At 40.0% G+C, this 14,020-nt stretch overlaps 1 protein-coding gene across 8 annotated transcripts in view; it reads left to right on the forward strand.

Annotated features, from left to right (window-relative positions):
- Positions 1-14,020, forward strand: part of DGKI (diacylglycerol kinase iota) — a 229,154-nt gene that overhangs the window by 144,095 nt on the left and 71,039 nt on the right. For all 8 annotated transcript variants that reach the window (XM_054080460.1, XM_054080513.1, XM_054080496.1 and 5 more), the window contains 3 exons: positions 301-401; positions 12,069-12,148; positions 13,948-13,992. In XM_054080460.1, coding sequence (XP_053936435.1) covers positions 301-401; positions 12,069-12,148; positions 13,948-13,992 — 226 coding nt within the window. The remainder of the gene's footprint in view (positions 1-300; positions 402-12,068; positions 12,149-13,947; positions 13,993-14,020) is intronic.

Below are 14,020 nucleotides of genomic sequence, written 5' to 3' on the forward strand. Positions count from 1 at the left end.
GTGGAAGGGCTAGTTATATAGAAATTAGAGAACTCATAAAAACTTCTGTAATTCCAGACCACACAGCCAAGAAATGCGGTTCTTGATCTTGCTTGTAATTTGCAGTCTAATGTCTATGTCTATGTGATGAGTAGTTGTAATTTTAAAGGCAGTGATGTATGGGTGAGAAAGTGGTCAATTTTGAAGAGGCTGGCTTTTTTTTTTTTCTCAGAGGAGAGTAAAATCCCTGATATCTTTTTTTTTTTCATTTTGTTCTTCTATGTAACGTTTTATCTAAGAAGCTTTTTTCTTTTCTTGCAGTCCTCATTCCATCCCAGATCGCCTGCGTATCAGAGTGAACAGGATTAATTTACAAGAATATGAGGGGCTACATTACGACAAGGAAAAACTCCGGGAAGCTTGTAAGTTGGAAGAAGACAGGTTGTAGCTGTATAGATGTATGTATGTATAGAACATTCTATATAAATCTTACATTAACAAAGCTCCTCAAAGCAATAACAACAACAAAAAAACAATCAAAGGGTCAAGCACACATTTTTGGATGAGTGATGTAGAGTGTATATTCATCTGTCTGTGTATATGCACATGCATACTCTCTCTGTATAAATATGCTCTCTATAAAAAGCATATGTAGAGAATTAACCTGTTTTCTTATTTAACTATGGCATCAGAAAGTTGATTTTATTTGCTGTAAAAAAAAAAAAAGTGGTTTTCACACCTTTTTTTATTCATGTCTTTCTGTTGCTTCTGCTGGATTTCTACTGGTGTATGAAACTAATCAAGATTTCACCATTAACCTTAAATTTGAAACTGACAGGGGGAAGCATGACTAATTTCATATTGAGAATGTGCTCTGACCTTAAAAATGTTTCTTGCACAGGTGCATTTATCTTTAGAAACAAATTTGGCTTCCACAATCCCTTATTCTTTAACATTCTTCAGTTTTCTACATAAGAGAATAATCACTGTTTTTTCTTCTCATATAATAGTTTAATTGCCATGTTCAGGGCTAAGTCAAAAGAAGACAGTCAGTTGTTTTAGCAACATTGACAATGATGATCCATACTTAAAAATGGAGTTCCTTTCCGTGGTGACACACACAGTCATTAATTGATGAGGGACATGGCTGCTTATGATAACAATTTAATAGTCTTGTTCATGTATCTGCCTCATTATTCATATTATATTACAAGCATGACTGTTTGTTGTGCAACAAAGCTTCAGCTCCATTTGTAATACAGAGTGCTCGGGTAATTACAGAGTGACAATCCTTTTAATTAGTTTGCTTATCTTGCTGTTGGAAGATAGTTAAGCTGTTTCACTTTCATTCCTCTCATCCCACCTCTCCTTTTCCCCCCAGTCCACCAGCTTTCTTTCCAACAAAAGAACTGAAATGGCTTAAATTTTACTCGGTCCTGACAGCCTTTTATGAAGTTTCTGTTAGTGGATTTTGGTTATAATTAAAGCAATCAAAGCCTTCATCACTGGACCGAGAAGAATTGTAACAGGATGAGGATTATGGCTCACTGGAAAGGAATTTGCTTCAAGTTTAAATGAAGAGTTTGACCTTGAGTAGACTTCAGGCCATATTGAACCCACATCTGCCCAACCCTGGCAGAAACAATCTGGTTCATTTGATGGTTCATTCTGTGGTTTCCTTTCCTGTGGACTTGAGGAGAATTATCATCATCCATCCTCACAATGGATGTGTATGTTATGTAGTCCTTAAGAGCCATTTACATGTTCTGACACTGTTGTCACTGCAAATGAGTATTTATGTTATTTATCACCTGCAAAAAACCATAATGATAACATTATAAAAAAAAAATTATAAAGGACGTGTGTTTAAGAGGTTTTCATTCAAAAAGTGGATGTTTATCCATAGAGAGTTAAAATGATTGCTTTCAGGCACTGGCAAGCCATTGCAGACCCTTTTGTCTCTTTCAAGATGCTGCATGGCAAGCTTAAAACAACACAGCTAGGCTGGAACATTCTACCCAGATGTTTTTTATGAGGTGGTTTTTCCTATCTGTCCTCCTTTAGTTGTCTCAGTAGCGCTCGTGCATTACAATTTTTACATTGTAATATGAGGAAGCTAATACTATCCCCATCAACCTAAAACAAATCAGAAAAGCTATTTAAGTTTAGCCTTTCCAGTTACTAAGGATGTCTTGTGTAAGAACATAAAACTTGCAGCATATGCTCATGGTCATCAGCCTGCTTCTCTGGATATACAGCTTAAGTGTCTCCTATCAGAATTGTCCAGCCTTTAGTTTTCAGGAGGCTGATTTTGATTTGAGGACTTCTGGGTGATGCTAATTACATCTGAAGGAACTTATTTGTGAGAAGTGCTCTCTAAACAGTCAGAAACCAAACTGTTTTCAATATTCTGGCCAGCTACTTGAATTCCATGAAGTGAAAAAATGCAAAATCTCTGTGGTTCATTAAGCACAGACCCAGTTTTCCTGTGACTTACTGCTTGCATCTCTTCTGGAAGTCAGTCATCAAGCTGCATGGTTACACTAGAGGGCTACAAAACTTTAGTTTTTATGAGGAAGGAAGCTGGAAAACTGCATAAATCTTCCTTACACTTTGAGCAACTTGGTCTAGTGGAAAGTGTCCCTGCCTGTGGCAGGGGGGTTAGAACTAGATGATCTTAAAGGTCCCTTCCAACCCAAACCATTCTATGATTTTAATTGCGTTTCTGATGTAGCTAAGTAGATACATTTAAAATGGTTTTCTAGTGGCAAGTCTATGGATTCCTGCCTGCCTGGACCTATTATATGCTAAACATTTATATGAAATGTGTGCTGACTACATCCTCATTAATAAATCATTTCATTGAGCATTGCCACTATAAATGTTACATGGCTAAAGGGGAGAAGGGCAGTGCCAAGGGAGGAGAAGCAGCTCTCCTCCCTTTACCAAAGGGAGTGATTATGGGGGGAGAGGAGTGGAAATAAATAAATTTCCACAGCAGGTGAATAACCAAAATGTGGTCAGTCTGAATTAAGAATTTAATTGCAGATAATAAAAAAGCGCCTTTTTCTGTAATAGTGTTTCTATAAGGCATGTTACTATCAGCCGGATTAGCTTCATTCAGTATGGCTGTAGCTCTTGGTTGTATGTATTTCTTGCTAGATGCTTGCAAGAGACTCAATTTACATGTCATACAATCATAAAATTCCAAGTTGGAAAGGACCTCAAGGATCATCTGGTCATCTTAGCAGTGACATTTATGGAGCTCATCTGTGTGAGTTAAGAGGAAATTAATGAATCACAGGTTTAATTAAATTATGTCTCATCTGTACTTGATGGTCATAGAACAGTTCTGGAATTCTGGGCTGGGTGACTTTATTCCTAAAGAGAGATGTGTGACTTTTGTTGCCTGGAAATCCTGAATTAGCAAAACCTATAGCTTTATGGGTCAATGCCTAGCTAAGGGATAAGATGTGTGAAGTGAGTCTGAAATGGTTCCATTCCATATGAATCATAGAATACCACATCCGAAGGGACCTCAAGGATCATCTGGTCCAGCCTTTCTTGGCAAAAGCGTGGTCTAGATAAAACGGCCTGGCACCCTGTCCAGCTGAATCTTAAGTGTCCAATGATAGGGAAAACGTGTCATCCCAGACTTTAGCAGAATGCCTACTTAATTTCAGAATACTATTATTACTATCTATTCCCTGCCCACCAGGTTTAAAAGCACTCCTCAATTAATTTCAAAATCAAACCTGAACGCAGCAGCAATGTGAACAGGAAAAAGGAGACAGTTTATAATAGAGTCATGCTGTTATGCCTGAAGGAAAAATAGCAAAGAAGCTATTATGTTTTGTTGTCCATTACACATCTACATAACAGAGTTTTGAAAGCTCTGACATCAGTGTAATAATCTGGATCATTTTAACTCGCAGTAAATACATTTCACTCCTCTTGTTTTTTTGAAATACTGATTTGATTCTATCAACTACTTCACTGAAAATTGCTGTTCCTGACATATAACAACTCATCATACAAACTATTCTGCAAAGATTAATCTTCACTCTGCTGGAGGTAGACACCTCATTTTGAAAACCTCCTGAGCAATTAAAAAATGTCATTTTGTCCTGTGAAGGGCATGACCATTCTTAGCCCATTCTCCTTCTGTTGCTTTATACTTTTCTTGTCACTGCTGCTGGCATTTAACCAAGGCGCTGTTTCTGAATTGTCCCTTTCTTCCTTCCCCACGCTCCTTCTTTTCTCCTTCATTCTTTCTTCTGTCAACATCTCAGTATTGTCTGTAGGATGATTGATGATTGTACAGAGAATGCTTATTTATCCTTCAGTGAGGAGGGGAGAATGCTTCCATGCACTCTTTGAAGAAAGGGAAGCATGTTGGCATTTTAGTTATGTTGTAATGTTCCTTGCTGAAAATAGTTTTCTCTAACACCTCCACACATGTGCCCCAAGTTCTTGTCACCTTAGTCAACAGCTTTACTGCCTTCCGCCCAACATGATAGTTGCACATTACATGACCATAACCAAGACTATCATATTCAAAAATTGAATTGGATTGATGTTTCTAGATAGGAGGGACTTAATTCTGTCTCTCTCTCCTGCCTGGGTATTTTCTGTGCATTCTTTCTGATTTCCCGATATTGCAGAAAAGTGTGATCCAAAGCAACACTGTTAATCAGAATGGTTTGGGTTGCAAGGGACCCTTAAAGATCATCTCGTCCCAACACCCCTGCCATGGGCTGGGACACCTTCCACTACATCAGGTTGCTCAAATCCCCTGACCTTGAATACTTGCAGGGATGGGACATCCAAAACTTCTAGGCAATCTGTTCCAGTTTCTCACCACCTTCATTGTAAATAATTTCTTACTTATATCTAAACCAAACCTACTCTTTCTTAACTCTACATGGGGCATAGAATCATAGAATGGTTTGTGTTGAAAGGGGCCTTAAAGATCATCCAGTTCCAACCCCCCATGCACTTTAGCATAGCTTCCAGGAGGATCTGTTCCATGATCTTCCCAGGCACAGAGGTGAGGCTGACTGGTCAGTAGTTCTCAGGGTCACCTTTTCTACCCTTTTTTAAAATTGGGCACAGTGTTACCCTTCTTCCAGTCACCAGGGACTTCTCCTGACTGCCATGACTTTTCAAATATCATGGAGTGTGGCTTGGCAACCACATCAGCCAAATCCCTCAGGACTCTGGGATGTATCTCTTCAGATTCCATACATTTATATATGTTCAGGTTCCTGAGGTGGTCGTGACCCTGATTCTTTGATACAGTGGGGAGGAGCTATATCTCCCTAGTCCCCTTCTTGTTGTCCATTGACCAGGTGAGGGTGAGCAGAGCAGTTGTCATTAAAGACTGAAGTAAAAAAGTTGAGTACCTCAGCCTTTTCCTAGTCTGTTGATATGAGGTCACCGTTTTCATTCACCAGCTGGACGATGGTTTCTTTCACCTTCCTTTTCTCATTGATGTACCTGTAGAAGCCCTTATTGTTAGTCTTTACTTCCCTTGCCAAGTTCAGCTGCAGCTGCACCTTGGCTTTCCTGACTCCATCCCTGCACAACTGGGCAGCATCCCTATACTCTTCCTGGGTTCCCCGTCCCTGCTTGCACTGCACCAAGAGGGTCTTCAGTTTGACCAGCAGATCTTGACTCAGCCACGCTGTTCCCTTCCCTACCTGATATCCTACATCTGGGGACTGAGCACTCTTACACTTTATGGAAAGCATTCTTAAATAATTTGCCAACTCTGTTCTGCTCTGACTATGACTTGCCTTTTCCTCCTGGCAGTATGGGGGGGGGGGGGGGGTGTGTGTCTTTCTGGTTTTGGCCTCTCCTCTGCTATAAATGAATTGTCACCAACATTGTCCTCTGGTTGGTCCTCCACAGCTAGAGCCTCATATCTGTCATGGGGAGGCACCTGGGGAGGCATGGGCAAGGAAGGGGTTCGGTTTCTGCCCTGCTGGTGGACTTCCCTCCACTCATTACTTCCCTTTAACTCCTACATCCTGGACTACATCCTGGTGGGGGGCAGACTACGAAATCCCTTTGATTAGGTTTTTTTTTTGGTGGCTGTCTCTGTTCCTGTTTCTGGATGCTCAGTGCGTGGTGCCACCAGTCTATCTCTTGCTCAGACTCCGTGATGCTCCTTAGCCTGTCTACTTCCTCTTGCAGCTCTGCCAGCAGGCTGAGGAGACAGTCCACTTGATTGCAGCTTATACAACTGTTGCCTCTACTGCCCTCTGTTGCCAGTGCACGCTGGTGTCACTCCCCGCAGCCAGAGACCTGAATGGCTGTGTCTTGCTGGGAGCTCAGTCTGGTTTGACACATCCCTTCCGGCAGGTGCAGAGGATGCAGCCTCGACAGGTGGACACCATGGCTGGGCTCCCTCTCGCTGACTGAACTTACCTCCTGAGCATGGAGACTGTGCCCTCCTTAGACCTTCCCTGCTCGCCCTGCCTGCATAAACTGCTGCATTTCACCCTTCTGCCAGGCCATGCCCCTGTTCACTGCACTCCCTCGGGGCTGTTTAAATCCCCTGTGGCTGCTTCTGGGAGTTCCCCCCAACTCTGTGTCAGCCGTCATGTGGCAGCTGCTGCAACCCCAGAGTAAGGAGACGCCTGCCCCTCACTTTCTGTTGGGGGGGCCCTCACTCCAGAGAGTGTGTTTTAGCCTCGGTCTAGTGTCCGACAGCAGAACATAACTGTGTCTGCCTGAGATTGTCACTGGTATCTACATTCAACGCAATCCCCTACCTTCTGAGCTATTGGAGAAAATGCTGAGTGTAACTTTGTCATTTCCTTCAAACTAGAAGAGATGAGCAGCATTCCAAGTAGCTATAAATGTATTACTGTAGAGGGCTGGAGAGATAAAAGAATACTGAATTCCATTTCAGATTTTTCAGGAAATCATGCTGTATTTTCTTTTTCTGGTACAGACCTTTAAGAGATTTTTCTGTGCATGTTTTACTTCTCTTGTTTCCTATCCTATTGCTTTTCTGGTTTGATTTCCTCTTACCTTTTCAGTCCTGGTTGTTCTTTTTGGCGATCCCATCTCACACACATCCCTCTTGCCTGTCTTAGTCTGTTTCTGCAGATTTCACAGCTCAGTTTCCTGTTCCTTTTCAGGAACCCAGGATCATTATTCTGCCAGACCTCTTCTTTCAGCTGTTAGTCCTGATATCCATTCCCTGCCAGTTCCAGTTCCAAGCTTTTAATAGTTTTCTTTCTATAACCTAATTCCTTCTGTGTGATATTTGGGACAAGTTCTCTTTTCATTTGGCTTTGGCAGTTTCTTCCTTTTTGTGGCAGAATATTGGAGGAGTCACTGAGAGCCTGGAGAGGATGACTGCCTTCTCAAACATGGTCTGGTTTAGCCTGGTAACCTCCACTGTGTTTCACCTCCTGATGCATGAAGATTTTAAAATGGAACTATTAGGGCCAAGAAAACTAGCAACCGATGAACTTGAAGAGGCATAGCTTTTGTCAGTATAATACACAAAAGCAATTTTAGAGACACATGGCTTAGATTTGTATGGTAAGAAAATCCTTTTGTACAAACTCAGTTGTATTACCCATAATGGGAAAGCCAAACCTCCTAATATAAATGTCTGAATATTTAAGAATTTTCTCCCAAGAATTTACTTGGTCCTTCATATTTCTAATATCAGTGAAACCCCCTTAGGAAAATGACATTCTTGTAACATCTTCACTAGTGAGGATCCTTTATTTCCTACATTAAACATTTACAAACAGCGTCTAATCTCCATAGTCCCCTGGGGTATGTCAGGCTCAGAATGAGTTTTCTTGGCATTAACATCTACCTTAATGATCTGTCTTGAGGCTGTTTTGTTTGGGATTTGAGTGGGCCCATCATTGTGTTTAGATCACAATTGAATTCTTTTATAACAATGAATGGGGAAGTTAATTGAATTTTATTTTTTCTCTGTGGTGTGTTATGCAGTAAATTCAGGCTTCTTCCATTTGCGTTCTCAGTACTATTAAAGAGTTCACTAGTTTCAGGTATTCAGCATAATGGGCTGTTAATAGATGGAAGATTTCTTCTTTGTTTTATAAATTATATAGCTGATTTTGTACGGACTAGGGAAATCACTGCTAATTTTGCAGTCAATCAAAGCATGATGCTAGCCATACCGCAGCGCCTAACCCACCTTCCTCCCGCTGATACTTCTTTTTGGTTAGTATTGCTGGAAACAAAAAGCTCTGCAGTACTGGTTCAGAGTATGTAGCAACTGTCTGCCTGTCTTATTTCCTGGGCTTTTTGCACTGCTGCTCATCACTACAACTTTAGAGTCTGTACCCACAGCTCCCTAGACAAAATGCTTTTCACCATTCAGGGAGAGAAAAGAAACTGGGAGCTGGATGCAAGGAGCCAGAGAAGCAGGCACCTCGGCAGAGAAATATCTGGCACTTGAATGCCGTGGCTTGGCTCGTAATCTGAGACTATAAGTTACTTTTTGCATATTTCCATATTTGGATATATCTGTACATTCATAGGAGTGGACAGTGTGTGAGTGTACAGGAAGGCTGCTCAGCAGTGCCTGTGTTCTTAATGTGAGAATTTGTCCTTCCATCTTTCACCTGGCATCTCTAGTAGGTGCTGGGTCTCACAGCACTGTTCTGTAGTGTCCACATCCTCACCCACACAGGGCTATTCAGAAAAGGTAGAAGTTCATTTATTCCTGAATGGAAGTTCCCACAATGACGTTGAATGCCATGCACGTTAACTTCCTGCCTTTAACTGGTTCATCTTACCTCGTTACTTACCTTGTTTTGTGCCTGTTGCACAGAATTGCCTTGTATTTGGAATGAGAAACAACCGCATTATTTCAATTCCATTACCAATCATAAAGAATTCATAAAGAAGTTCCTTTTTTTTTTTTTTTTTTCAAACAGTAGCACTTTGAAAATCTTGTCTGCATGATGCATTGTGCATATTTAGTGCAGTTTATGATAAAAATGGCAGCTTGGAATATCTTCCTTGCTGAAAGCCAAATGGATCTTGCAAAAAAACCCAAACCCCAAACAAATAAAAAAACTGCAACAAACCAACACCAGATGCCCCCAAAAAACCCTTTGGCAAGTACCATTTTGGCATATACTGTAGTGCTATCCAGTAATGATTTTAAAGTTTTTTTTCAAATGAGCATGAACTGTATGAGTGAACAGTGCTGCTGCAGCAAAGAAAGCAAACAGGCTGCTGGGTTGCATCAATGAGGACATCACCAGCAAAGATAAAAGAAGTCATTATCTCGCTCTATTCAGTGCTTGTCAGGCCAAACCTGGAATACTATATTCAGTTTTTCTCACTTCTATGCAAAATGATGTGGATAGGCTGCAGAGGGTTCAGAAGGAGGGACACAAAGATGATCAAAGGTCTGGGAAGCCTGTCATGTGAGGAAAGGCTGAGAGGACCTGGTTTGTTCAGCCTTGAGAAAAAAAATGCAGGTAGTCCGTTGGAAGTGACGAGGGGTAATAGGTGCAGGTTACTGCTGGGGAGATTCTGATTGGACACAAGAAAGTTTTTCACAATGAGAACAATAAAGCATTAGAAAAATCTTCCCAGGGCAGTGGTGGATTCCCCATAATTGGACACTTTTATGATTCAGCTGGACAGAGTGCCGAGCCATTTTATCTAGATTATGCTTTTGCCAGGAAAGGTTGGACCGGATGATCCTTGAGGTCCCTTCCAGTGTGGTACTCTATGGTTCATAGGGAATGGAACCATTTCAGGCCCACCTCACACATCTTATCCCTTAGCTAGCCATTGACCCATAAAGCTATAAGTTTTGCTAATTCAGGATTTCCAGGCAACAAAAGTCACCCAGCCTAGCATTCCAGAATTGTTCTATAAACACCAGTATAGATGGAACATAATTTAGTTAAACCCATGTTTCATGAATTTCCTCTTAACTCATGTAGATGAGCCCCATAAATGTCACTGCTGAGCTATCTATTGCAGAGTAGTGTTTTATTTTCAGGAATTTTGATTTTGGTGGTTTTCTTTAGAATTGCAAATGTTCAAAAAGACTTTCTCCTTTGGGCTGTCCGGAATGGTGATACTTATGGATTTCTGTTCTGTGTTAGCTATGTTATTTCAGCAGGTAAAAGCTCTGGTCCACATTAAGTGCATATGCTCCTGCATGAAGGAAGGAATTCAATAGAAAAGAGACAAAACCAGCGGTCACAGTTTATCAGCCCATGGTGTAGCTCCCTAGTGTTTTGTAGCTATTGGAGCTGTAGTCGTGTCTGCTGCAATTCACGTTTTAGTGCTATAAATGCATTTAACAAACACTTCTTTCGGTAAGGGTTGCAGAGGGATATGCTGAATTGAAACTGGATAGCCATTAAGTACTTTCTGCAAAGAGCTTAAGGGTCTCCTGACGGAGAAGATTAAGCAATAATAAACACTAAGCAAAGAGAAGCAGTCTGTAACCCAGAACATCAGAGCACATAACGCAAACCTCATGATTGAACCTCATTCCACTTGCATATTTCTCAGTCTCTGTTCTGTAATGAAAATATCTGGAATGTCACAATAAGCAGTGTTCTCTTCTGGCCTTTCTGAAAATCAGCAGGTGGATTGACGTCACTATCAGTGTTGGTTCAGGTGTGAGCTCTTCCCTTCTTCTCTGGTCTTCCTGCCTTTCGCTTCATTATTTTCTTGTATCTCCTTCCCTGTCTTTTCCCTCTGCTCTGTTTCCCCTCAGTTCTTCAGCTGTTCGGCTGTTCAAATTGTTTTCCAAACATGATGCTGGCAGTATTGTTAATGTGTTCCCAGGGCCCTGTCCTGGTCTGTGAGGCATGGAATGACCTTGACTGTCACAGGGGCTCCCTATCTCTCCTCCCTGAGACCACGGACCTTCTCTTTGTGCTTCTACTCTCAGTGGGCCACTAAAACATAAGCCTCATTTTGCATTATCTTTTATTGTTGTCTTGTTCTTTTATCAGAATTAAGAATCTCTTGGTAGATAAATCTCTTTCTCGCTTAACCAAATTCTTCTGAACAGCAGGAGGGGCTGCAGCATAGTTGTTTTTTCTATTTATCTCAGAAATGTCAGTGATTTTATGTTGCTTCTTGTTATCCAGTTACCAAAATTGTTTATGAGTTGATATTCTGCTCTCCTTCTGGAATGCTTCAGATGAGTATTTAAATCTTTCCCCCCCTGCTTTATGGGGCCATTGTTTGATTAAAGACCCTCCAGGGAGAAAAAAAGAACTTCATTCAGTGATTCAGTTTTAGCAAAGCAGATACACATGAATTTTCACTTGCTTTCTTTTTATTTAATGAGATCTTAGTAGGTAGCTCTCTTGGTACCTTCCTTGTGAACGCATATGTACTTTTTTACTCTTTTGTTGTTTCTTGGGGGTTAGTTCTGGTGGGTTTTTTGTTTTTGGCTTAAAGAACAGAATGTGGAAGCCTAAACTCTCTGTTGTTAAAAATATGCTGCCCTCAAATGAGGGCAATTATTTGCTGTATTTTTACAAACTCTCTTTTTGTGGGTGTCTGAGAAAATATGGAGATGTTGTGACAGTTTTGGGTGTAGAAGGAATAATGTCTGTTTTGATTTGAAAGCAATCTTGCATCAAAATATTATGGTGCTGGACAGTTTTTTTCTGAAATCAGGCTCTGACTTTCATTACTTTAAATCATTCTTGTAGACTGTTAAGAGTACTGAAAATGAAATATCGCTCTCTTATTTCAGTGTATAACAGCACCTCCCTAAACTCTTGTTCTGGGGTATGTTCCTTTCTTTGCAGTCAGTAATTGATGTTGAGGTCAGATGATGAAGTACACAATTTAACTGAATTCAGTTTAACTTCTTTTGTATCAAAGACAGTTGAACACCAGAATCTTTGATAATTATAAGTGAGTGAAACTAATGATGAATAATATGTTCTTGCTTTTAAATGACTGTTAAGATTTAGGTAGCAGAAAGCTTTTGTGAGGACATTGTATAGAAAAGAAACTTCAAGAATATTGTGAATCTTTGAGGTTCAAGGGACTTGAGATAAAGAGGTTTTTCTTTGGTTTTGATTTTCCAGCCATTCCCCTAGGAATTATAGTTGTACGAGGAGATTGTGACCTGGAGACCTGTCGTATGTACATTGACCGTCTGCAAGAGGTGAGTTTTTAGTGAATTCAGGTATTGGATATTAATTTATGTTATGCTTTTCTCAGTTCTATGTGCAGAGGTCTAATATTTGCAACAAACATATATTAAGAGTATTGCAGTTTGCTTACCACTGAAATGTTAGAGTTAGCACTAAAAAATGTTTTCTAAACAGGAAGTGTAAAGTCATATTGTCTCTTTTTAAATGGTAACAGAATTGACGTGAATGGATGTGTTTACTTCTCCTTGAATTGGAATGGGACACTAGGACTCTCCATATAGCTTGCTAAAATTCCACAAATTCGTGGTTAAAACGTGTATTATGTATCATGACATTCAAGTGGATCTAATGATGCAAATGTCATTCTCTAATACTGTCATGGAGTAATCTAAGACACCAATAAGCACTACAAATATCAACTACATACTTCCAAATACAGAGAAATGTATGCTCATGCATCTGATAATAATGTTGCTCTTACTTTCTTGAACACCTTGCCTCACAAGAATTCATTCTGAAATACAGTCTTGGAAATGGAGACTCCAAATGCCCCGTTATCTGAATCATTTTAAGTGTGTATGCATTTAATGATAAAGCAAATGTATTTTCATTGATATACTGTCTCTGACTGTTTTTAATCTTTTCCTAATGTCTTCCAACAATGTTTACAAGTACATTATGTAGGTTTCTAGATAGATGGTCCAATTTACATAGGAGGTATGAACCTCATCCCTCTCATTAAACTCTTTGAGAGCCACGGACTTCCCTGTGGTTTTGAAACTCTGCACGTGCAGGTTTAACATGGGCCTTAGTATGTCACTACAAGATTTCGCTTTTTTTGCAGTTTGGCCAGGATTCCCTTCATCAAATGCATTTCTGAACACTCAGACCTACGGTTTGACTTTTATCAGACGCAAAACCTTATTGTAAGGGATAAATATTTGAGATATCTAGTGGTGGAAAATGGCAGTGAAATAATTGTGATGACCTTCTCAGCAGATTACAAATGTGATCTCAGACTGACCTCAGGAATCTTAATATGGCCAGTATTGGGTGGCAAGTGGTTGTACAGACCTGGAGGAAGCACAACTAGAAGTTCTGATTGAATTACCCATAGTGTTTTTGAAGGAACTGTGTTTCTCCAACATTTTGCAGGGTTTGTGCTACTTTTTTTTTTTTTTTTTTAATGTGCCTGATTTAGCTCAGACCCATTTGCTCGGAATGGAGGTTCCAAGGCTTCATCCACTCTGCCAACTTGCATGCCAACTGGGGAGCTCTGGTCTGTAGGCCAGGCGTTTTGGAAAGCCATGTGATGAGCTAAAACTATTTGTTGAAATTTATATTGAAATAAATTAGATTCCCGAAGCCTAGTAAATGCCAGAGTCATTCTGACATGACCTTCCTGATATGAGGTTGTCTTAAAACAGGGAGAACTGCCAGTGATTTTCTTTAGTGCATTAATTGTTCAGAAATATTTTCAAAATTGATTTATGGATTTTAGCATGTTTTCTTTCATTTTATTGCTAATACTCTAAATTTCTGTAGTTTTTATAGAGTATATAGGATTGTGATATGGTAACGATCAATTAAGATAATCTCTGTATTTTAAAAAACATTTTTTTCACCAAATGCACTCAAATCTAAACTTTAAGTGAGCTTTCTGTTTGTTTAATATACTTAAAACCAGTGACAAATGCTTACAAAATTACTTGTGTTTGCCCAACTACTTCAGATAGTTGAAATGCAAACAGCTATTGTTTCTTTAATATTTTCTTTCATCTTTGGCATGTCTTTTTCATCCTCCTACTAGGACCTACAGTCGGTAACTTCTACTACACAGAGAGTTCATTACCAGGTAAGATAAGCTTTCCTTTTAGTATCAG

The sequence above is a fragment of the Cuculus canorus genome, chromosome 1, assembly GCF_017976375.1.
Source record: "Cuculus canorus isolate bCucCan1 chromosome 1, bCucCan1.pri, whole genome shotgun sequence".
In the NCBI taxonomy this organism is placed as follows: domain Eukaryota; kingdom Metazoa; phylum Chordata; class Aves; order Cuculiformes; family Cuculidae; genus Cuculus; species Cuculus canorus.